The following is a 20645-nucleotide window of genomic DNA, read 5'->3' on the forward strand; positions in this document are numbered from 1 at the left end:
ATTCTGGTCAAGGGCATGTACCTTGGTTGCAGGCACATCCCCAGTGAGGGATGTGCAGGAGGCAGTTGATGGATGCTTCTCTCTCATCAATGTTTCTAGCTCTCTATCCCTCTCTCTTCCTCTCTGTAAAAAAAATCAATAAAATATATTTTTAAAAATGTATTCATTCACTCACTCAAATAATATTGTATGGGTGCTGAGTAGGGGCAGGTACTATTCCAGGCACTTAAGATATATTAAAGGGGGCGGGGGAGGTAAAGAATCCTGCCTCCAAGGACTTGCATTCTTGTAAGGCATAAATTGTATAGTGTGTGAAGAGCTGAAGAGTTCTGTGAGAAGAATAAGAAATCAGAGCAGGATAGTGAAGTTAGAAAGAACATGGTAGAACATGGAAATTAATAAGAGCTGAATTTGAGGTGGTTTTTATTGTGTCTCAGAATCATGGCTTATAATAGGATAATCAGACTTATTTTGTTAATACATTTAGTCTTCCTTCTGTCATTACACACTTTGTTTTTTGTATTTTCTTGCTGCTTCCTTCTTCCCTTTGTTTTTGCTAAGCAGCCCATTTTATTTCTCTGTCTAATGTTTTCAAAAATATTATCCTAGTGATGGTTGCTCTTAAATTATGTATATCTAACATTTCTTTTCCAATCTGAAATAAGCTAAGCCTTGAGGCAAGGACTTCTGTATTCTATCTCTGAGCCTAACACAAAGTAGGAGTACTAAAACACATTTATTCTATGAGTGAATAAGTTAATAGTAGGTATTAGCTAAATGATCACAGTTCTGCTCTTGGGACAAAGATAAACTCTGGAGGCGGAAACAGAAAGCAGATGCAGAGAAAGGTGGGAAAGAATGCTATGGAGGAGATTGCCTCTATCCCAATCCTGACCAACTTGGTGATTTTGAAAAACTTATCCATGCTCTTTGCACCTCTATTTTTTTTTTCACTTGAAAAATAAGGGAAGTGAAATAGAACAATGATCCATTACCTTCCTTTTCAAACATTATGGGAGTTTGATCTGGAAGTGAACTTTAAACTATTAACACAAATGTCAAGATACTACACAAAGGATCCACAGAATTTTTTTCATCCTTTTCCACAAACATTTCCTACATAATCCACCACACAACAACAACAAAAATGTTTCATCGTTTTTTTCAATTTGCATGCAATGGAAAAGCATATGTGTGAGAAATTATGTAGTAATAAATAATCAGATTTTTTTTTAGTATCAGTCAGTTCTGTAACCAAATATTATTCTGATCAATAAAAATTGCTATCATCAGATTTCTGGTAAATACATATACCATTACTTATACCATTTTTAGTACTGCTCCACACCTTGGTTCTTCACAATTACTAACATAGAAAACTGTGGCAAAGTAGGTGCAAGCATTTGCAAAAACAAACAAAATCCCCAGCTTAAAGCATGAATACGTATGATGGAATTTCTTCCCAACCAATGGACTTTCAAACCATCAAATCACCAGAACTGCCCAAGCTCTGGCTGTGTGGCTTAGTTGGTTGGGGTTCATCCCATGCATCAAAAGGCTGCTGGTTTGATTCTTGGTCAGGACACCTGCCTATGTTGCAGGCTTGATCCATGGCAAGGATTGTGCAGAAGGCAGCTGATGAATGTTTCTCTCTTTCTCTCCCTCAAAAATCAATAAAATACCTTTTTTTAAAAATCTCTAGAACTGAACTGAATTTACCAAAAGGTTTTTGCCTAAGTCAAGGAAGAGATACATTTATTTTCAACAGAGGAGCTGAAATTAAAAGCCAGTATTAAGTATAAGACAGGTTAGGGGATTCAGCCATTAGAAAAATGACCATCTTTTGAAAAAATGACCACTAAAAATAAGTTCATGGAATTTATTTTTTTTAATCATAAAACATTTCTTACAAAAGATCATTTAATTGTTCACACTGCTCTGAATAGATGCCAGGGACATGTGGACTATTGTTACTTTTCCTCCTTGTCCCAGCCCCCAAAAATGTTGAAGTGATCACAAAGCAAAGTGTTCACAATAATTTCATAGGGAAGATTTTCCTTTTTAACAACCAGCAGTGAATACATATTAAAATTCACTCACTCTGTTGCTGATTCAAAATTTCAGTGCGCGCGCACACACACACACACACACACACACACACACACCTGTTTATAAGGGAAAAAAACATTACATCTGATAAACAGCAAAGATTCCACTACACTTCAAATACAGAACACTTATGAAGCATAGGCATGTTGGCTTTTTAAAAAGAAGCAGATAGGGTTTGTTGCCTTTTGAAGAGTCACAGATCTTTTAGAGAAACCTATAAAGGCTACCAGTCTTAGCCACAAAAGCATTTTTATATATATGCATATATTATGAGAAATAACTTGACATGTTTTATAAGATCACAAAAACTTTTAATCTGTATATTGCTAATACCATAAAAATATCAATAAAATATAGTGTTTAAAGGTAATTAGATAATTCACACACTCACACACACACACACACACACACACACCCTCTCCATTCTTAATAAAGAAAACTCCTAACCATCCAAGGTGACAGAAAAGCATTTAGCAAAAGAAAGAAATAAACAATAAATAGTTGTCATGAAATTTTTTGAAATATCAAAGTCCAATATCTTCTTTTAAGTCCTCATAACATATTTACTTTAAGTAGGGATGAAGTTGTTTAAGTTTGGCTTTTCTTGACAAACCAACTCTGATTGGACGAGTGCATGTCTTAATAGGTAGTACTCTTGAAATTCCATTTGAAAAATTACTACCTAAAAATATAAGACAATAAAAGTATTTAAAGGAAAAAATTACTCATAGTTTCTAAGAATTTTGATAACTTTTAATCATATAGAAACTTTACTGAGTCACTGAAGTGCTTTAAATGAATTAGCTTACTTAATCCTATCTCCATTTTTAAAATGTAGAAACCTCAGCACAAAAGATAAATAACTTGGCCAATATAAAATACAAACTAAATAAAAGCATCATTTTAGTCAGGCAGTTTGACTTAACAACAAAACTACATAGATTTTTTTTTAAGTATTGATTTTCAAGTGAAACACTGATTTATTGTTCCACTTATTTATGCATTCATTGTTGATTCTTGTATGTGCCCTGACTGAGGATGGAACCCACAGCCTTGGTGTATTGGGACAACACTGTAACCAGCTCAGCTACCTGGGCGTATATAGATTTTAAAGTTATACTTGATATAGCGGTTTTAAACACCATGTCATTTTTTCTTATTAGAAGCTAAATAATTAAACTATACTATTAATGATTATGTTTTATTTCTAATAGAGATTATCAATAATAGAATGCAAATGCATTTCAAAACAGCTCAAAACATTTTATGAAGATATATCTGTTATTAAATCAATAACCAGACAAATAGAATCAACTACCCTTGATAATAAAATACAATACCTCTAATTTTCAGAGTGCTTTATTTTAAAAATTGAACAGTAGGATACATATTTAAAGCTAAAAATGTATCAAGCTTTATGAATTAGTATGATCTTAATATAAAAGCACATTATACTCAACATAGTGTAATCAACATAACTTCAAATCTGACAAAAGAAAAACAACATAATTTCTACTAAGTTTAACAAAGCAGAATGTGTATAAACAATAATCAAATAAAATGCAAAATTTAGCTATATGTAAAAAGGGAGGAAACAACATAATATAGCTACTCATAAAAAATTATAAAAATTGCTAAATTATTTTTTAAACAAAAAAAGATTATTCAAATAAACACAAAATTAATGGATGTCTGATACATTAGATTTGGTTATAAATTAAGTAATGTCAGCAATTTATGCTAAGTGTACTTCTACATTACAAGATTTTTATTTCAAAACAAAGCCATGATTGGTCTATTTTATTACTTTTTCAAAGTATTATAACTTTCCTCGTTCATATTGTAAGATGACAGATACTTCTGATAACTTTGCAATGGGTGGGAAATCACTAAACCAATTTCTATAAACAGTAGGCCTTTTGCAAAGGCCTTAAATAGTGATCAAATTGTAGTTGTAAGGATGTGCTTTTTTGTAACCTTGGATATCCTACCTTTTATTAAATAAATTATGACCCTTTTTATTATTGCTATATACTGGATTAATGTATTGCATTATATCATTTAACAATTCTAAATATTCAAATATATTGTACTACCAGAAATGGTTCATTTTAAAAATGAATATTTAGAAAATTTATGAAACGTATTAGTCATCTTTTAAAAATAATACTAACTCTATTGTTTTCTAAATACTTGCAATGTTAAGTACAGTCCACAAGCTAGCAGCATCTAGGCACTTGTTAAGAACCAGAATCCTAATGCCTATCCCACAAAAGAGCCATAATTGTTTAGAAAGATACCCAGGTCATCTATATATATAAAAGGCTAATATGCAATGTGTCCCCTTGGGAATTCCACCAGGAGTTTGATCACACACTATGATGTGCACTGACCACCAGGGGGCGGCATGGAAGGCCCCGGCCAGCCCTGATCACCAATCAGGCCTAGGGACCATACCATGAACAAATCTCATGCACCAGGCCTCTAGTTTGTATATAATTTAAAATTAGGGGAGAATGGATGCTGAATGGTATTTAAAGCACCTGGCACACTGGCTGGCAGGCATATAACACATGCTCAAAGTAATCCCAAAATACTTACCTTCTCCACAGATAGAGAAGAGAGACACAAAAGAGTTTACAGGATGTTACTGGAGACACAAGTGGCAGAAACTTTAATTGGAGGCATCATGATGACAGGTGAGTATCAAAAGCATTTCAGCACAATCAGAGGTTTCCTAATGCCTTTAAAATCACTCTGTATAAACAGGCCTTATCCCTATTTCCCAGTCTCTCAGCTATTCCTTTACACTACCGATTTTTAACACGTCTTAGGAATAGTATCCCAATTGGGGATAATCTTTGTAAGTAAATCCAAGACAACTATTCTAACACAATATTAAATAATTCTGGCTGACCTCCACATTATATGCCATATTTTATAATAATGAGGCACTTTTTCTTGCAAAGATACAGTAAGTAGTATAGGTTCAAATATGTCCAACAAATGTAACATTTTTTAAATTTGTGCACATAATTTAATCTTTCATTTCATACATTTCATTATCACAATTATAATCATGATGAATATAAGTGTATGTTGCCTAATCTTCCTCCATTCTATCTCAAAATTAACCCAAGTTCTTCCTTTCTTTCCATCCTAGAAGAAGCAACTCCTATCCTTTCCAGGCTAATTCTGCCACCTGCTTTAGTTTCATAGAGTATTGATACCTCAGTTATTCTCTTTATCCATGGGAGAAGAAACTAGCTGTGGGCTTTTTATCTTCCAGGACTTGGATTAATTTTTAAGATTATTTTATTGTAAGTTTAGAAAAAGGAAAAGCTGCATTATGGAAGTGGCTGAATAGAAGCCAGGAACATGTTTTGAGAAATGATAAATGACTGAAGATGTTTTGGTAAATATATTTCACCTACATCATTATTCTTGCTAGCTCTGGTCTTGTGTAATACTAGCAGTTTCTGACCAAATAAAGTTTTAGTCATTTAGAAAACAATTACTCAATGTAAATCTTACCCTGTGTCTCATTCCAAGGTACTATTATAAGTTAGACTAGACGTTAGACTTGCTGTGATTTATCCTGATATTATAGACCTTTTAGGCAAATGATGAGGCTAGTTTAACTTTTCATTAGTTTGTTTAGTAGTAATCAAAATTTAAATTCCATAGTCATAAATCATGTTAATATAGCTAAGTGATACTAAAATTTTTAATTACTAAATAAAATGTCTACATAAAGAGCCTCATAATAATTAAAGAATAGAGAACATTGATGATAATTATATAACTGTGAGCAACATCTCATCAATGAAAATTCAACTTAGTTAAATGCTTTTTGTTTTGCCAATTAATGTTACACATATTAGATTGTATATTAAACATGTACTACATCTATCTTATTACATAGTTATTTCAATGCAAACCAACAAATAATTAAGCAGTTTTGAAAAGCACATTTCCCAATAATATTCTTTTAAAGCTAATATTCTAAAATGCCAATTTTTAACTATTAGAATTTGCTCCAGTACATTATTAATATTTACAAAGGTACTAAATCTTTATATTTATTTTCTAACAACTTAAGTATATTTTCCTTATACTGAAAAATACAAGAATGCAATAATTATCTTAGAAGGTATTTTAGAAAATAATCAAAAATCTTACCTCCCTTCACTATATAATTAATTCTTTCTTCCTTAAATTCATCAGAGGAAAACGTAGATCTTTTGGGTGAGAGTTTCTCACAATCTGAAAATAAAGATCAATATATATTACTGTAAGTTTTATATAAAATGTTAGTATTAAACAAGTTACTTTTTCAAAAACATTCCTCTCATTGGCTCCTAATATTGAGATAATTGCTTCAAAGCTGCTTGTAAAAATTTTATCACTTGTCATCTTCAAGTTCAATATTTAATGTTGGAACAGTTCTTTATAGAAAATAATGTGCATCAATCAACATTGCTTACACTTTATCTCCCTTTTGCCAAAATTATATATTTGGCCTACACAGAAGGAAAAGGCTGCAATTTTTTTCTATCATAAGAAAAACCATTTTAAAACTAATTTTATACCTTCCTCAGAAGTTGAATAGAGTACTTCTTCCTCTGATGTTCTTAAATAGGAATGTCCATTAGGAACTTCCTGTTCTCTGTTTCTTTGTACTGTTTCCCAGTTAAATAAACTTTGGTGTCTTTTATGCTTATTAGGACCTGCGTTAGCATCACAGAGCGAAGATGCACAGATTTTGTTGACTTTACCTATTTTCAAATCTTTTTTTATCTTTGCTTTTACCGCCTCCACAGCATTATTTTCTCTAAAGTAATTTTCTTGCCTATTGTTTGTTTCCACGGTGCTAGGAATTTCATTTTCCTTGCTGATTTTGTGAAACATATGAAGTTCTTCAAGAACTAAATCAAATTTACTTTTCATCTCAAAATCTTTGGCTATTGTCATAACTTCTGTTGGTAAACACTTGGCAGTCAAATCCTGAAAACATTCATTGTTCCCTACACTCAGATCAGCTTCCAATTGATGTTTAACACATTCTGGAGACTCATTCTTTGGATAAAAATGCTTTAAATTAGCTAACTCACTTTCTTGCAAAATTCTCTCATATTCCTTTTTGTCAGCAAGATTATGTTGATTAACATATTTAGTCCCTTCCACATTGTCTTTCCTACTCATTAAGGAAACTGGTTGCACAGAAAAAATGCCATCCATTAAATAAAACCTATTTTTCTCTTCCTTTTCAATCTTAATATTTTTATGAACTTGGTGACCGTATGTTAAACTTTGTGCTATGACATTTCTTTTCTCCTTTAAAATTGAGTTATTTCTTTTTGTTTCAATTTCACTTTTTAGCAAGCTCCCAAAATTTTGAACTTGAGTTGAAATCTTGGGATTGGTTTGTTCAGTATGTTTTGTGTAGTGGCTTGCTGGTATGGCTTGTTGCCTAACATTGACGATATCTTCAACAATGCACTTACAATTAAAGCTACTAATCTTGCTATGCTTTTGTTTTCTTTCAGTATCTAAATTTTCATTGTGCATATTTATTTCATGAAAGTTTTCATTAATATATTCATAATTGTTCTGTATGAGTTGAGGAAGAGAATTAACATGCATTTTCACAGTATTTGTACTATAATGAGCCAAATTTTTCACATTTATTTCCTGTTCGGGACAAGTCTTACTCTTGTAACTAATTTCATCCCTGTGATCAAAGTCCATTAAAACTACATTTTTAATTGTCATACTAAAGAAATTGATGGGTTGTTTTTTAAACTCTTTGAAAACTTTTTCAGTTTTAAAAAACCTTTTCTTCTCTAACATAGGTTTCATATTATCTCCTAATGGTATTGAAAAAGTTAAAGTCTTTCCTAGATGTACAATATGATTTTCTACCATAATATTTTTTGGATAATTCAAACACATTATCCATTTGAAAACACATCCCTCTTCTAATTTAGAATCATTTTCAGTTCCAGTTAAAGAGTCAAAGTTATTGAGCAAAGAAGTTATGTTGGCTTGTAATATGATATGCAGAGGCTTTGAAACACCGGTTTGTAAATAAATGTTATTTCTTCTATTGACATTTATATTCCTAATTATTAGATTATGAACATCAGTTTGCTTTAGACACTTCAAAACCTCATGCCAGGCTAAAATACTATTATCTGCTTCTTTTGCTGAAATACTTTTATGGAAGTAAAACCCTTCTGTAATGAAATTCACAAAAACATTGCTTAAATAAAAGTCTCTTTGTGAAGTATAATATGGAGATGGCAACTGTAGCATATTATTGTTTTCTCCTTTACCACTTAACCAAACAAAATGTATTAAAGCTTTTTGACTACCCAGTGTTCCTATCATGAGAAGCTTTGGTCGTTCTTCATATGTATTCATGGCTTTTAGATTATAATAGTCTTCTTGGCTTAAAAGAGCTGTATCTGGTAATTGCACCAAATTCCAGTTTCCTCCAATTTTCTTCTTATTTTCACATTTAGTTTGGTACTTATGCATAACCCAGCTGTTCTCCCTATTTTTTCTCAAAATATGTCTAATGTTATAGTTCTCGCTTTGACACTTTTCTAATCTGGTGGACATGCAACAGTCCAAGCATGTTTCCGCTTCTTCCCAATTTGCATTTTGCAGTGTTATAGCAAAATTCCTATCAGGATCTCTCCCATCAGAAGTGATCCTTTGGTTACTGGCCAATTGGTCCTTCCTTTCACAACATCCAGGAAACCTCTCTTCTGCGCCCACAGTTTGTTTATCGCCCAGTAACTTACGCCTCTTACCAGCCTGTCTATTCTGGGGCCAGTAACTGTCTGTGGGCCCGGTAACATATGTCTCATTTTTTATGCTCTTTTTCCTTGCTCTTTCCTTTACATAGACAGGGGACGGTTTGCTCTGTAAGTCAACTGGAAACTCAGGGAGGTGTCTGGGGCTGCTATCTCGGAAAAACTCAGGTTTGCCAATGTTCGTGCCAGGCAGGTTTTGAGATTTTGGCATTTTTAGCAAAGATGCTGGAATGTTCCTTTCCTTTTCGTTTGACCGTGTCACGCTGCCAGCTTTCCATCTGTCCTGGACTTCATGGGATGTTGGTTTCGTTTCCTGGGAAAAGGGAAGGTCCCGGGACAGATTTCCTGTGGGTTTCCCAGGACTGTTACTGTCCCCCTGCCCGCTGCCTCTCCCCGGGACCAAACCCTGCCTCCCAGCCTCGCTTTCGGGTCCCTGTATGTCATGGAGGGACAAGTCGGGCCGATGCTGCCCCGCCTCAGCTGGGGATCTGTCACCACAGACCACAAGGACACCGTCCCTGTCACAGGGCCCTGCTCCAGAGAACCTTCTGGAAGCCCTCGCACCGGAATCCAGACTTCCTGAGGGGGGAGACGGCAGACAGGGATTCCTCTCGGACCCGCTCTCTGGGCGTCCCGGGTTTCCTGTCTGCTCCCCCCGGGCGGGTGTCTCCCCTCGTGGGTCTGCGGGGCTCCCCAGCATCACGTCAGCGGGCAGGAGCGGCGCCCTGAAGGGCTTGGGCGGCAGCGCCCATGCTTTCTCCGCCTCCGACAGGCGGGGCACCAGGGGCAGCCGCCACCCCGCCCCGGGGACCCCGCCGGGCTCCTCCACGCGGAGCCGCTTGCTGCTGGGGGGCTGGGGAGCGGGGTCTGGGGGAGGCGGGGAGCCGGGGGGCGCCCCCCTGAGCGCCGCCACGGGCGGCGTGAGGCGCGTGAGCGACATGGCAGGGCGCTGAGGGGATCTGTCCGAGGTTCCCGCCAAGCTCCGGTCTTTCAGCCCAAGCGAACAGGCCCCGCCCATCCTGAGGGACAGGCCGCGCCCCCGACACGCCCCTCGAGGCCTGGCCTCAGTATCATCTTTAAGGGAAGCTCCTCCCCAGACACGCCCCCAAACGCCCCAACCTAACCGCCCCGCCCCCTTCTACGTGCCGCGCCACCTAGGCCACGCCCCCCACACTCTCCTCCACCCAAATCCGAGAGCGCCCAGCGGTGGCTCCCTCACCCGAGAGCCGCCTGGTGTCACGTGGTCCGTTGGCAGCGGCTCGGGCTATAAAGCCCGGCCGGCAACTGCCCTGACGGTTCCTTTCCTCCAGGATCTGCGTTATTTTCCTCTTTTGTGAACAGAGACGACCTGACACGTCCCATTCCCAAATTCCACAGTTTCCTCAGAGGCGAGCGGCTTTTCCAGTAAAACCTTGCAGCTGGGTTAACACCAGACCCCAGCTCTCTGCAAAAAAAAAAACAAAAAAAAAAACCTCCTTAAATGCTGCTCATCACCTCGGGGGCACCTGAAATCACGTTCCCACTTCCCTTGTCAGGTGTGTTTGGAGGGAAGGACAATATTTCAGGGCGAAGTGCGTGAGCATTGTTACCCAGAAAAGGATCAGTCTTCACATAAAGGCTGTAGAAGGGGTTTTCCTGCCTGCTGTGGGGTTCCTGTCCCCAGGATTGTGGATCAGATTACTTTAAACAAATTACATGCTTCAACTGTGCCATTCCTTGTAAGATTAAATAGTATAGTTCTGGCTCACGCCTAATAAGTTTCGTAAAGGTTATTTTTCTTTTCCTTCAATAATTTCCTAAAATAATTTATCATCTCCAATTCATTCCTGAGTTTTGCCAATTCCGTGGTCACAAAGTGATTTTCAGAATGTGTATTATTATTATATAAGTGTTTATTCAGAAACATGCAATTACTGTTCAGCAATCAAAAACCTCAGTCCCCTTGATGACTGCTTCAAAGTTGGGAAGTCTTTTTTTAAAATTTTTTTAGTTATTTAAAATATTACATATATTAGTACATATATCTCCTTCCCCACACACACACCCATTGACCTTCCCCCAGCCTCCCCTAACCCCTGTCGCATAAAGTTGGGAAGTCTTAGGCACCCTGGTAAACATGAATAAGAATTACAGTAATGTGAACAGGAACCCCCATTTCAGAACCCAGGGGGGCACATGTGCAAGATATAACTGACATACTACTTTAGGCAATGCAATGCTCATCGGCCTCCTGTCTTACAAATACTCTAACCATATTACGATTCCAATTCTGGGCCAGGGGAAGAAAAGCCTACTCTTGCACGAATTTTATGACGTTAGCATTTACATTCCTCCTGAGAAATGTCTGCTTACATGTGTAGAAAGCCTCGCAGTATAAGCACTTCATCAACACTCTGACTACAAAGGTGATGGTGGCTCAGAGGATCCGTCCTTGGGTTCTCACTCAGAGTGCTACTTCTCTTTATCTTGGGCTAGAGGCTCAGTGCATGAAAATCATGCACTCAGGGTGGGGGGGTCTCTCAGCTTGGCCAGTGCCCTCTTGCAGTCCTGGACCCCTTGGGGGATATCCAATGGTCGGGGGAGTAAATAGGAGGACCCTGCCACTGCCACTGCCACTGTGCTTACCAGCCAACTGGCTTCCTGCTGAGCGCACTGACCACCAGGGGGCAGCTCCTGTTTGAGCACCTACCCCCTGGTGGTCAGTGTGCGTCATAGTGACCAGTTGTTCCACCCATTTTGTCAATTTGCCTATTAGCCTTCTATAATAATAAAAGTGTAATATGCTAATTAGACCAGCCATCCTTCCAGATGAAGCAAGGGCAGCTAAGGGAAGCCCAGGTCGTGGGTGTGTGCTGGCAGCCGGAGGGAAGCCTGGGTCCCGGGTGCCAGAGGAAAGCCAGTGCCAGTGCCAGAAGCCAGGGGAAGGAAAGCCTACTCTTGCACGAATTTCATGCATCGGGCCTCTAGTTTATTATAAAAGGATTCCATTGTCTTTTTGCCTCAGAATCTCCACAATTCTGCATTCTATCCTCATGCAGTACAGTCTGTCCCCTGCCAGTGACCAGCCCCTGAGGGCTGACTTGCATGGCTAAAGCAGGTGAAATTGGTGCACGAACAGGACATTAGGAATGAGCTTTCTATCGGCACACACCACAGCTTTGTGCTTCTGGATTGATTTGTATGTAACTTGGTGTCTGAGTGTCTGGCTACACAGCTGTTCCTAGTTCAGCTCCCAAGCGTTTTCCAGCTTCTGTGTCTATTTCCACAGCACAGCTTGCCTTCCTGCGGCACCGAATTCTCTCCGCTCCTTAAACACAGAAAGCCCTCTCTGAACCGTCCTTGGGTGTATGCCAGTGCATTTGCCTCAAGTTGAAAGACAGGACCTAGGCAGACTTAGGAGACTGGAATTAAGTGGGAAATAAAAAGCGACCTAAGACCCTGGAAAACACAGCCCTGCTTCCTCAGAGACCAAGGACACGGAGAAATGGCTGTAGCATAGGAAGAGCTGGCCAGTGAGCATGCAAACCCAGCAGGGCTGGGAGAATCAGGGATGGTGGTGGTAGGGATGGCAGTGGAGGGAGGGCACAGGGCGGACAAAGGGTGTTATGGAGATGGACAGAGACTTTGCTTGGGGTGGTGCACACACACTACAGTGTACACGTGATGTTTTGTGGAATTGTGCACCTGACATTTGTATAATTTAACCAGTGTCACCTCATTAAACAATCAACAAAAAAGTATTTTAAAAAAATAAATCTTTCCAGCCAAAACCGGTTTGGCTCAATGGATAGAGTGTCGGCTTGGGGACTGAAAGGTTCTGGGTTCAATTCCAGTCAAGGGCACGTACCTTGGTTGCGGGCATATCCCCAGTAGGGGGTGTGCAAGAGGCAGCTGATTGATGACTCTCTCATCATAGTTGTTTCTTTCTCTCTCTCTCCCCTCTCCCTTCCTCTGAAATAAAAAAAAAAAATTAATAAATACATTTAAATATAGACTATAGGTACCACAGTAAGGAAGTTACAGATCCTGAATGTAATATGCCCCCAGAATTTCTCTAATTGTAAATGACTGGTTTGGTACATCCTTCATGACACTTCAGCATGTTCTGTACATTAGCAGATCTTATGAGAGGAGAATTTGTTTATATATATATGCCATAATTCCCTTAGGAAGTTTTTGACAAAGTCTTGCAGAAAGAGGAGGAAGAAGCCTAGGAAGAGGGGAAGGAATATAACAGTGGGGCACAGGGAGAGGAGTTAAGTTTCTTGCAGTGCTTGGCCACACAATTCCACTAAAGAGCAAGCCTTTTCCTAATTTTTAAAAGTCTCTCATAGGTGACTATAACTGAGGTGGGGGGGTAGAAAACAGGATGAGCACACATGATTATAATGTAATCTGACACCTATTCATTACATATAAAATACTGTTTTACATAGCACTTAATCATAACTCAAAAGTTGCAAAATATCACTTACTTTGCCTGAAGCCAATCCAGCTAGTCACCCACTTACAGCTGCACATCACTTCCTGGATCTCTGGAGACCCTTTGAGCAGTGGTTCTCAACCTTCCTAATGCTGGGACCCTTTAATACAGCTCCTCATGTGGTGGTGACCCCCAACCATAAAATTATCTTTGTTGCTACTTCATAACTGTAATTTCGCTACTGTTATGAATCAATGTAAATATCTGTGCTCTCCAGTAATCTTAGGTGACCCACAGGTTGAGAACCGCTGCTGTAGAGCTCCCAAATTCGTCAGAATCATTCCCCCAGGTGGAGGCTGCGGCCACCGCCTGGCCACCTGCCTCTGCGGCCTCCACACCTACCTCCCCTGGGCTTCTATTCCAGGACGATGTGGCTCTCGAGGGCAGGCGTGAGCCACTTCTTCCACGAGTTGGTGGAGAACCATGAGGGCCTTGAGTATCTCTTAAAGTTGCAAAACCAGCGTGGCAGCGGCATGCTCTCCAGGACATGCCAAAGCTTACCCAAGAGGAGTGGGCAAAGCTGGATGCCAGGGAGGGCGCCCTGGCCTTGGAGAGGAGCCTGGCCCAGGCCCGTGAGGAGCTGCAGGCCTGGGTTCTACCCGCAGAGACCCTCATCTCTGCGACTTCCTAGAGAGCCACTTCCAGGGCGAGGAGGTGAAACTCATCAAGAAGATGGGTGACACCTGCCTCACCTCTGCAGGCCGGGGTGGGCAAGTGTCTCTTCCAAAGGCGCCACCAGGAGCCTTGGAGCTCAGAGGCCTGTGAGAGGCCCCTCTGCCTCCCCTGGCGTCTGTCTTTTATCTGAGCTTCTCCCCGAAACTACTGGCCATTCTTTTAGCCTTCTGAAGCCCTCTCCCATGCATTGGAACAATGAAACGATAGAGCTTTTTTCAGGGGCGGGGGGGGGGGGGGGGGGGGGGGCATGTAAAAAGGCACAGGTTTTCTCTCTCTTTTTAAAAAAATATATTTTATTGATTTTTTTACAGAGAGTAAGGGAAAGGAATAGAGAGTTAGAAACATCGATGAAAGAGAAACATTGATCAGCTGCCTCTTGCACACTTCCCACTGGGGATGTGCCCTCAACCAAGGTACATGCCCTTGACCTGAATTGAACCTGGGACCTTTCAGTCCACAGGCTGACGCTCTATCCACTGAGCCAAACCGCTTTCGGCGGCACAGGTTTTCTCGTTTGTTTGTTTTTGTTGTTTGTTTGTTTTTTTAAATATATTTTATTGATTTTTTTACATAGAGAAAAGGAGAGGGATAGAGAACTAGAAACATTGATGAGAAAGAATCATCGACTAGCTGCCTCCTGCACACCCTCCACTGGGGATGTGCCCACAACCAAGGTACATGCCCTTGACCGGAATCGAACCTGGGACCCTTCAGTCTGCAGGCCGATGTTCTATCCACTGAGCCAAACTTGTTTGGGTGGTTTTCTTGTTTTTTGCTTATAAAATCTCTGATATGTAGAAACACACACACACAGAAAACTTATTCAGTTCAAACAATATTTAGTGCAGAATGTACGTACTCATCACTGTGCTGGATGCCATGCTCTTCCAAAAAGCATTGGCTTTGTAGTCAGAAACACTTAAATATGTATGTGTTGCTCTGTTAAATAGACTTTTTTTTAAAATTCTTCTTTTGGGGGTACTACAGGTTAGAAGTTGGGGGATCACTTTAGTCTGGAGATGCTCCTAGGAGATCTTTGAGGAAATCTTGCCCTCCTTAGACTAAAGAATTCTATTCTACTCTAACTTCAGACCTAGGATCTGGTCAGAACTCACCACCACAGCCTTTACTTGACCCAGCCCTAGTTCATCCCACAGAACTAGAGCATCAACATCACCACCGAACAGTACAAAGTTGCTCTCTCTGAAGGAAAAATGTTTTGTCATTAATCAGAAGAGATTTGTCGTGGGCATCTTTCCACTCATTTGTACCATTTCAATAAAATGCACTTCCTATAGGAAGGACCGAAAAGACATATTCAGAGGAGAAAGTGAAAAGTACACTCATCTGACAGCATCAGCAACGTTGTATATTAACTGCCTTACTGTTCCTGGACAAGGCTTTCTCAATTAGTTTAAAGTGACCTTACAAGTTATTTTACCAGGCGCTGGAGAGATACAGACTCACCAAATGAACACAGGTATTTTCTAAAGACAAGAATTCTTTTCTTTAGACCAAAGTGACAAATTATTCACACAGTACATGCTTTAAATAATATCATTAATGGTCCATTTTCTTAGATTAATAGCTTTATTAGCTCTAAAGAGAAAGAGCTTCCATCCCTTTAAAAATCTTTAGGAAGAACTATTTTTACAAATACATGTTGAATCCATAAAGGCCAAAGAGTAAATTTTAGCTCCTTCTAAACTGACCTTCATCCACTGCATTCAAATTGCTTTCAAAATGGCCAGGATCTCAAGTTTCAATTACATATTTTTCAAGTAGTACAATGATGTATGAAAATTTTAATGTTTCCAGATAGCAGGATTTTAATAGAATATGGCCTTTATAGATTTAATCTTGGGACCGTATCTATTTGTGAATGACCCTGGAGGTTATAACGATAGTACTATGTCATTATGCTCAAGTACAATTGTGAATCTTATATGACTACTAGAGGCCCGGTGCACAAAACTCGTGCCCCAGGTGGATCCCCCTCAGCCCAGCCTGCACCCTCTTGCAGTCAGGGAGCTCCCTCAGGGGATGTCTGACTGACGGCTTAGCACCTTTGGACATCCTTAGCGCTGCTGCAGATGCAGGAGAGGCTTCGCCACTGCCTCTGTGCTTGCCAGCCATGAGCCCGGCTTCTGGCTGAGCGGTGCTCCCCCTGTGGAAGTGCACTGAGCACCGAGGGCAGCTTCTGCATTGAACGTCTTCCCCCTGGTGGTCTGTGCACATCATAGTGAGTGGTTGTTCCACTGTTAGGTCGATTTGCATATTAGCCTTTTATTATATAGGATGAAGCTGGTGTCTGTAATTGAGAACTAAATTAGTATAAATCTCAGTCAGCTGACCACCTTTGTGTGTGCAGCTCAATGTAGCTTTGTTGCTCCTAATTTATTATCTTACTAGAGAGGCTCAATGCATAAAATTCATGCAAGGGTAGGCCCTCTCAGCCCCGGCTACTGCCTTGGCCCTCACTGCTGCCCCAGCTGCCTCATGGCCCCACAACACCCCCCCACCCCCCGCCCCAGCCCACTGGTCATTCCAGAAGGTTATTCCATTCCACTGTCCAATCTAATTAACATATTAGCTCTTTATTACATAGGATTTAATACTTTATAAGTAGGTAGTTATGATTACATCAACTAAGCAATTTTATTCTACAGTGATATTCATGTATTGGAGAGTTAGGAAGATCTTAGGATATATCCCTCATGAATATTAAGGCTATACAATACATTAAATAAATACTATAATTAATATGTTATTTAGTTTTATTCATCCAATCCATAATTAGAATCAATAAGATCTACAGTCAATGAATGTTTCTAAAAACATTATATGTGCTATTAACTATGTAAAAAAAAAAAAACCCACATTATATTGGCAAAGTGTTATATAAGTCTAATTTCAAAATATTGCCTAACATTAGGGTTATTAATACTCACTTTTATTAGAACATCTATAAACTAGCCTGGGAAATCTTAAACAGAATTTGTATTACTTCTAGCACAGCACTGTGATCAATGTACCTAATCTGATTTTCATGAGCAACAATATGAAAAGTCTCTAAGGAAATTATTTTAAATGAACTCAAAACCAAAACCATGAATTTAATTTAGTTTTTGAAAGGAAGAAAGTGGCTCAATATCATCCTAGATGCAAATTAGCTCTATTAATTTAGAGTTTTGTGGGTGACTAATATCTTGAATTTTTGAGCTATAGAGCCCTTTTAGGTAGAGATTTAATATTTCTCAGTTTATCAATGAGGGAATTAAGTCATGAAGGTAACTTAATTTGCCCAAGACCACATCTGAGAAGTAGCAGAGTTGGTTCATGAATCTATGTCTCTTAATGAAAAGTCTAATCATTTTCATAGAAAAAAAAAAGGGGGGGGGTCTATTTGTAGAAAAGAAAACTTTATCTTTCTACTATCTTGCTACCAGCATAGTCTTTATTGAAAACCTAAATGTCAATTGCTGTATTTAAGTGCAATTACTCTCTGTGTTAATTTTCTAGGTTGTTATAATAAGATATCACAGAATGGGTGGCTTAAAACAAAAAGAAATTTATTTTCCTACAGTTCTGGAGGCTAGAAATCTGAAATGGAGGTATCATTGGTGCTGATTCCTTTGAGGGGGTAGAGGGGGGTCTGAGACAGAGTCTGCTCCAGCTGCAGGTGGTTCCTGGAAACCCCTGACATAACTCCAATCTCTGCCTCCATAGTAACCTGTACGTGTCTCTGTCTCGGTGTCTTTACCCTTCTCATAAAAACGCCAGTTATTCTGGGTGTAGAGCCTATTATGAGCTAATCTTAACCTGCAAAGAACCCATTCCCAAATAAGGCCACATTCTTAGGTTCTGCATGGACATGAATTCTTGAGGGCATGCTATTTAACTCAATACATCTTCTTACCTAAATAGTGATAAAGAACAGTTAAGAAACATTTTTTTTTTCTATCCTGAGTTAAATTACTCTTCTTTGGCTTATAGATTTTTTAAAAAATATCTTAACATCTGCCCTGGCCAGTGTGGTTCAGTTGGTTGAGCACTGTCCTATGCACAGAAAGGTTGCCTGTTCCATTTCTGGTCAGAGCACATGCTCTGGTTGTGGGATCCATCCCTGGCAGGGAGTGTGCAGAAGGCAGCTGATCCATGTTTCACTCTCACATAGATTTTTTTCTCTCTCCTTCTCTCTATAAAAAATATCAATTAAATATTTTTAAAATATGTTTTAACATTTCATGGATCATTAATAAGGATTTTGAATCTGAAGTTATTACTGTTCCTTTCATTGTTGACCAGATCCAAATAATTTCAAAATTATGATATGCTTTTCAATGGACTCCAAGTTTATTATGTTAGATGTGATATTTAATTTTATTTCCTCAACAGCAAAATTAAGCTACTAGTAATTAAATTACCTACCTCACAGGGCTATTATGAAGATTGGGTGGAGAATATAATGAGTATATTGAATATTATAAGAATATTGAAGAGTTGTATGCATTAAGAAAAGCGAAGATGTTATTTCTAATTGTAACAACTTTAGCTGTGCTAAATAAGAGTTGCAAAGTTCTTGGTACATGCTATCAACATTTTCACATCTAGGTTCTTTCACAAATATTCTGCCATACATTTGTGCTTAGGACAGAATTTAGAATTTATGCAACTTTTTTTAAATTATCTATTTAATTATCCATTTCCTGGAACAGACGAAAAGCCTTTTATAGGCACGGCTAAGTCTTTTTTTTTCTTTTTTTTTTTCTTCTTAGTACATTCTTAATCGTTTCAGAGAGAAAGGAAGAAGAGGGAGAGAGAGAGAGAAATATCAGTGATGAGAGACAGTCATTGATCAGCTGCTTCCTGCACATCTCACACTGGTGATTGAGCCCACAACACAGGCATGTGCCCTGACCAGGAATTCAACCATGACCTCCTGGTTCATAGTCCAAAACTCAATCACTGAGCCTCGCTTCTGGGCAGGGCTGTGTCTTATTGACCTTTGAACCTTCATCCTCTGGCTTTAGATAGTCAATAAATATTTGCTGGATAAGGACAGTAAGAATAGCTGCTACATTTGGTTCACTTTTATGGTACTCTACAGGCCCAGTGCATGAAAATTCATGCATGGAGGGTGAAGGTCCCTTAGCCCAGCCTGCCCCACACTCAGTCTGGGAACTCTTAGGGGCAGAAGATGACCTGGTGATCAGGGAAGGCGACACCCTCAACACACCTTTGCTGTTGCCACTGCCACAGTGCAAGCCTCAGCCGGACCTGGTTACCTGAGCCTTGGGCCAGTTCTGGGAGAATGGGCAGCCACCATCGGAGGCTTGCCTATACCTCGGGCTGGCTCTGGGCAGTTGGGGGGCAAAGGAGGCTGGGCACCGTCATCTTTGAGGACATGGCAGTTAATTAGCATATTCCCTCCTTATTGGCTGTGGGCACCACCATCTTTGTGAGGGTGTGATGGTCAATTAGCATATTCCCTCTTTATTATATAGGATTAAAGGAAATTATTTATCATTAATTCATTTTTTGAAAACTCACAATAGATTACCTCTTCCAGATTAACTCTGAAACAGAAGAGCTATACTTGATATATTGCACATCAAAATATTCATGAAAATACAGAAAAAAAGACAAAAATATGTCTCTAACAATGTAAACTAAAGCAAAGAAAATGGGATAAGTTTGAGGGCGAGTTCAACTTGCATTGTAAGATGAGTTATAATAGTACCTATTTCTCAGGTAAATAGAGTTCTATAACAGTTATCTTGCATTTATCCATGTTTTAGATGGATAAAAGGTAGTAATTTATAGAGAGGAAATTATAACATTAATAGTAATGGGGTGAAGAAGGAGGAGAAATTGAGGCTAACTAACTGAAGAGTGGCATCTTCAGATGTTACTAATATATACATTGCCTCAATTTCCTCCTCATATGTAAAATGGGTTATAATAATACCTATTTTACACATAAATAGGATTGAACACTGGTACAAAGTAGGTGTTCAACAAGTGTTAAAAGATGAATAATGAATAGATCCAAAGGAATTCAATCTCCTCCTCCACTACTAAACACCACTATGAATTATTTGCACAGGGTTGGTGTTGTTGTTTTTCTCTTTTATATATATATATATATATATATATATATATATATATATATATATACACACACACATACACACACACACATATATTTTTTTTTATTGACTTTTTACAGAGAGGAAGGGAGAGGGATAGAGTTAGAAACATTTATGAGAGAGAAATGTCAATCAGCTGCCTCCTGCATACCACCTGCTGGGGATGTGCCCACAACTAAGATACATGCCCTTGACAGAAATCAAACCTGGACCCTTCAGTCCACAGGCTGATGCTCTACCCACTGAAAAAAACCGGTTAGGACCTGTTTTTCTCTTTTAAAAAAAATCAGTACAATCCACCCTCTAGGTACTTAAGATACATTCTGAAATAATCAAGGATCCTCAAGGGTGACTCTTTCTCCTCTTGAACCTCCTTGAGATGTTAAAGGAGGAATACGATAA

At 39.0% G+C, this 20645-nt stretch overlaps 1 protein-coding gene across 1 annotated transcript; it reads right to left on the minus strand.

Annotated features, from left to right (window-relative positions):
- Positions 1 to 1653: 1653 nt before the first annotated feature.
- Positions 1654 to 9951, minus strand: RAD51AP2 (RAD51 associated protein 2). Its single transcript, XM_045581004.1, is given in 3 exon segments — positions 1654 to 2791; positions 6292 to 6375; positions 6702 to 9951. Coding segments are annotated over 3 exon segments (3492 nt in total). The 3' UTR covers positions 1654 to 2633.
- Positions 9952 to 20645: the final 10694 nt, after the last annotated feature.

The sequence above is a fragment of the Pipistrellus kuhlii genome, unplaced genomic scaffold (genome assembly GCF_014108245.1).
Source record: "Pipistrellus kuhlii isolate mPipKuh1 unplaced genomic scaffold, mPipKuh1.p scaffold_m20_p_13, whole genome shotgun sequence".
Lineage (NCBI taxonomy): Eukaryota > Metazoa > Chordata > Mammalia > Chiroptera > Vespertilionidae > Pipistrellus > Pipistrellus kuhlii.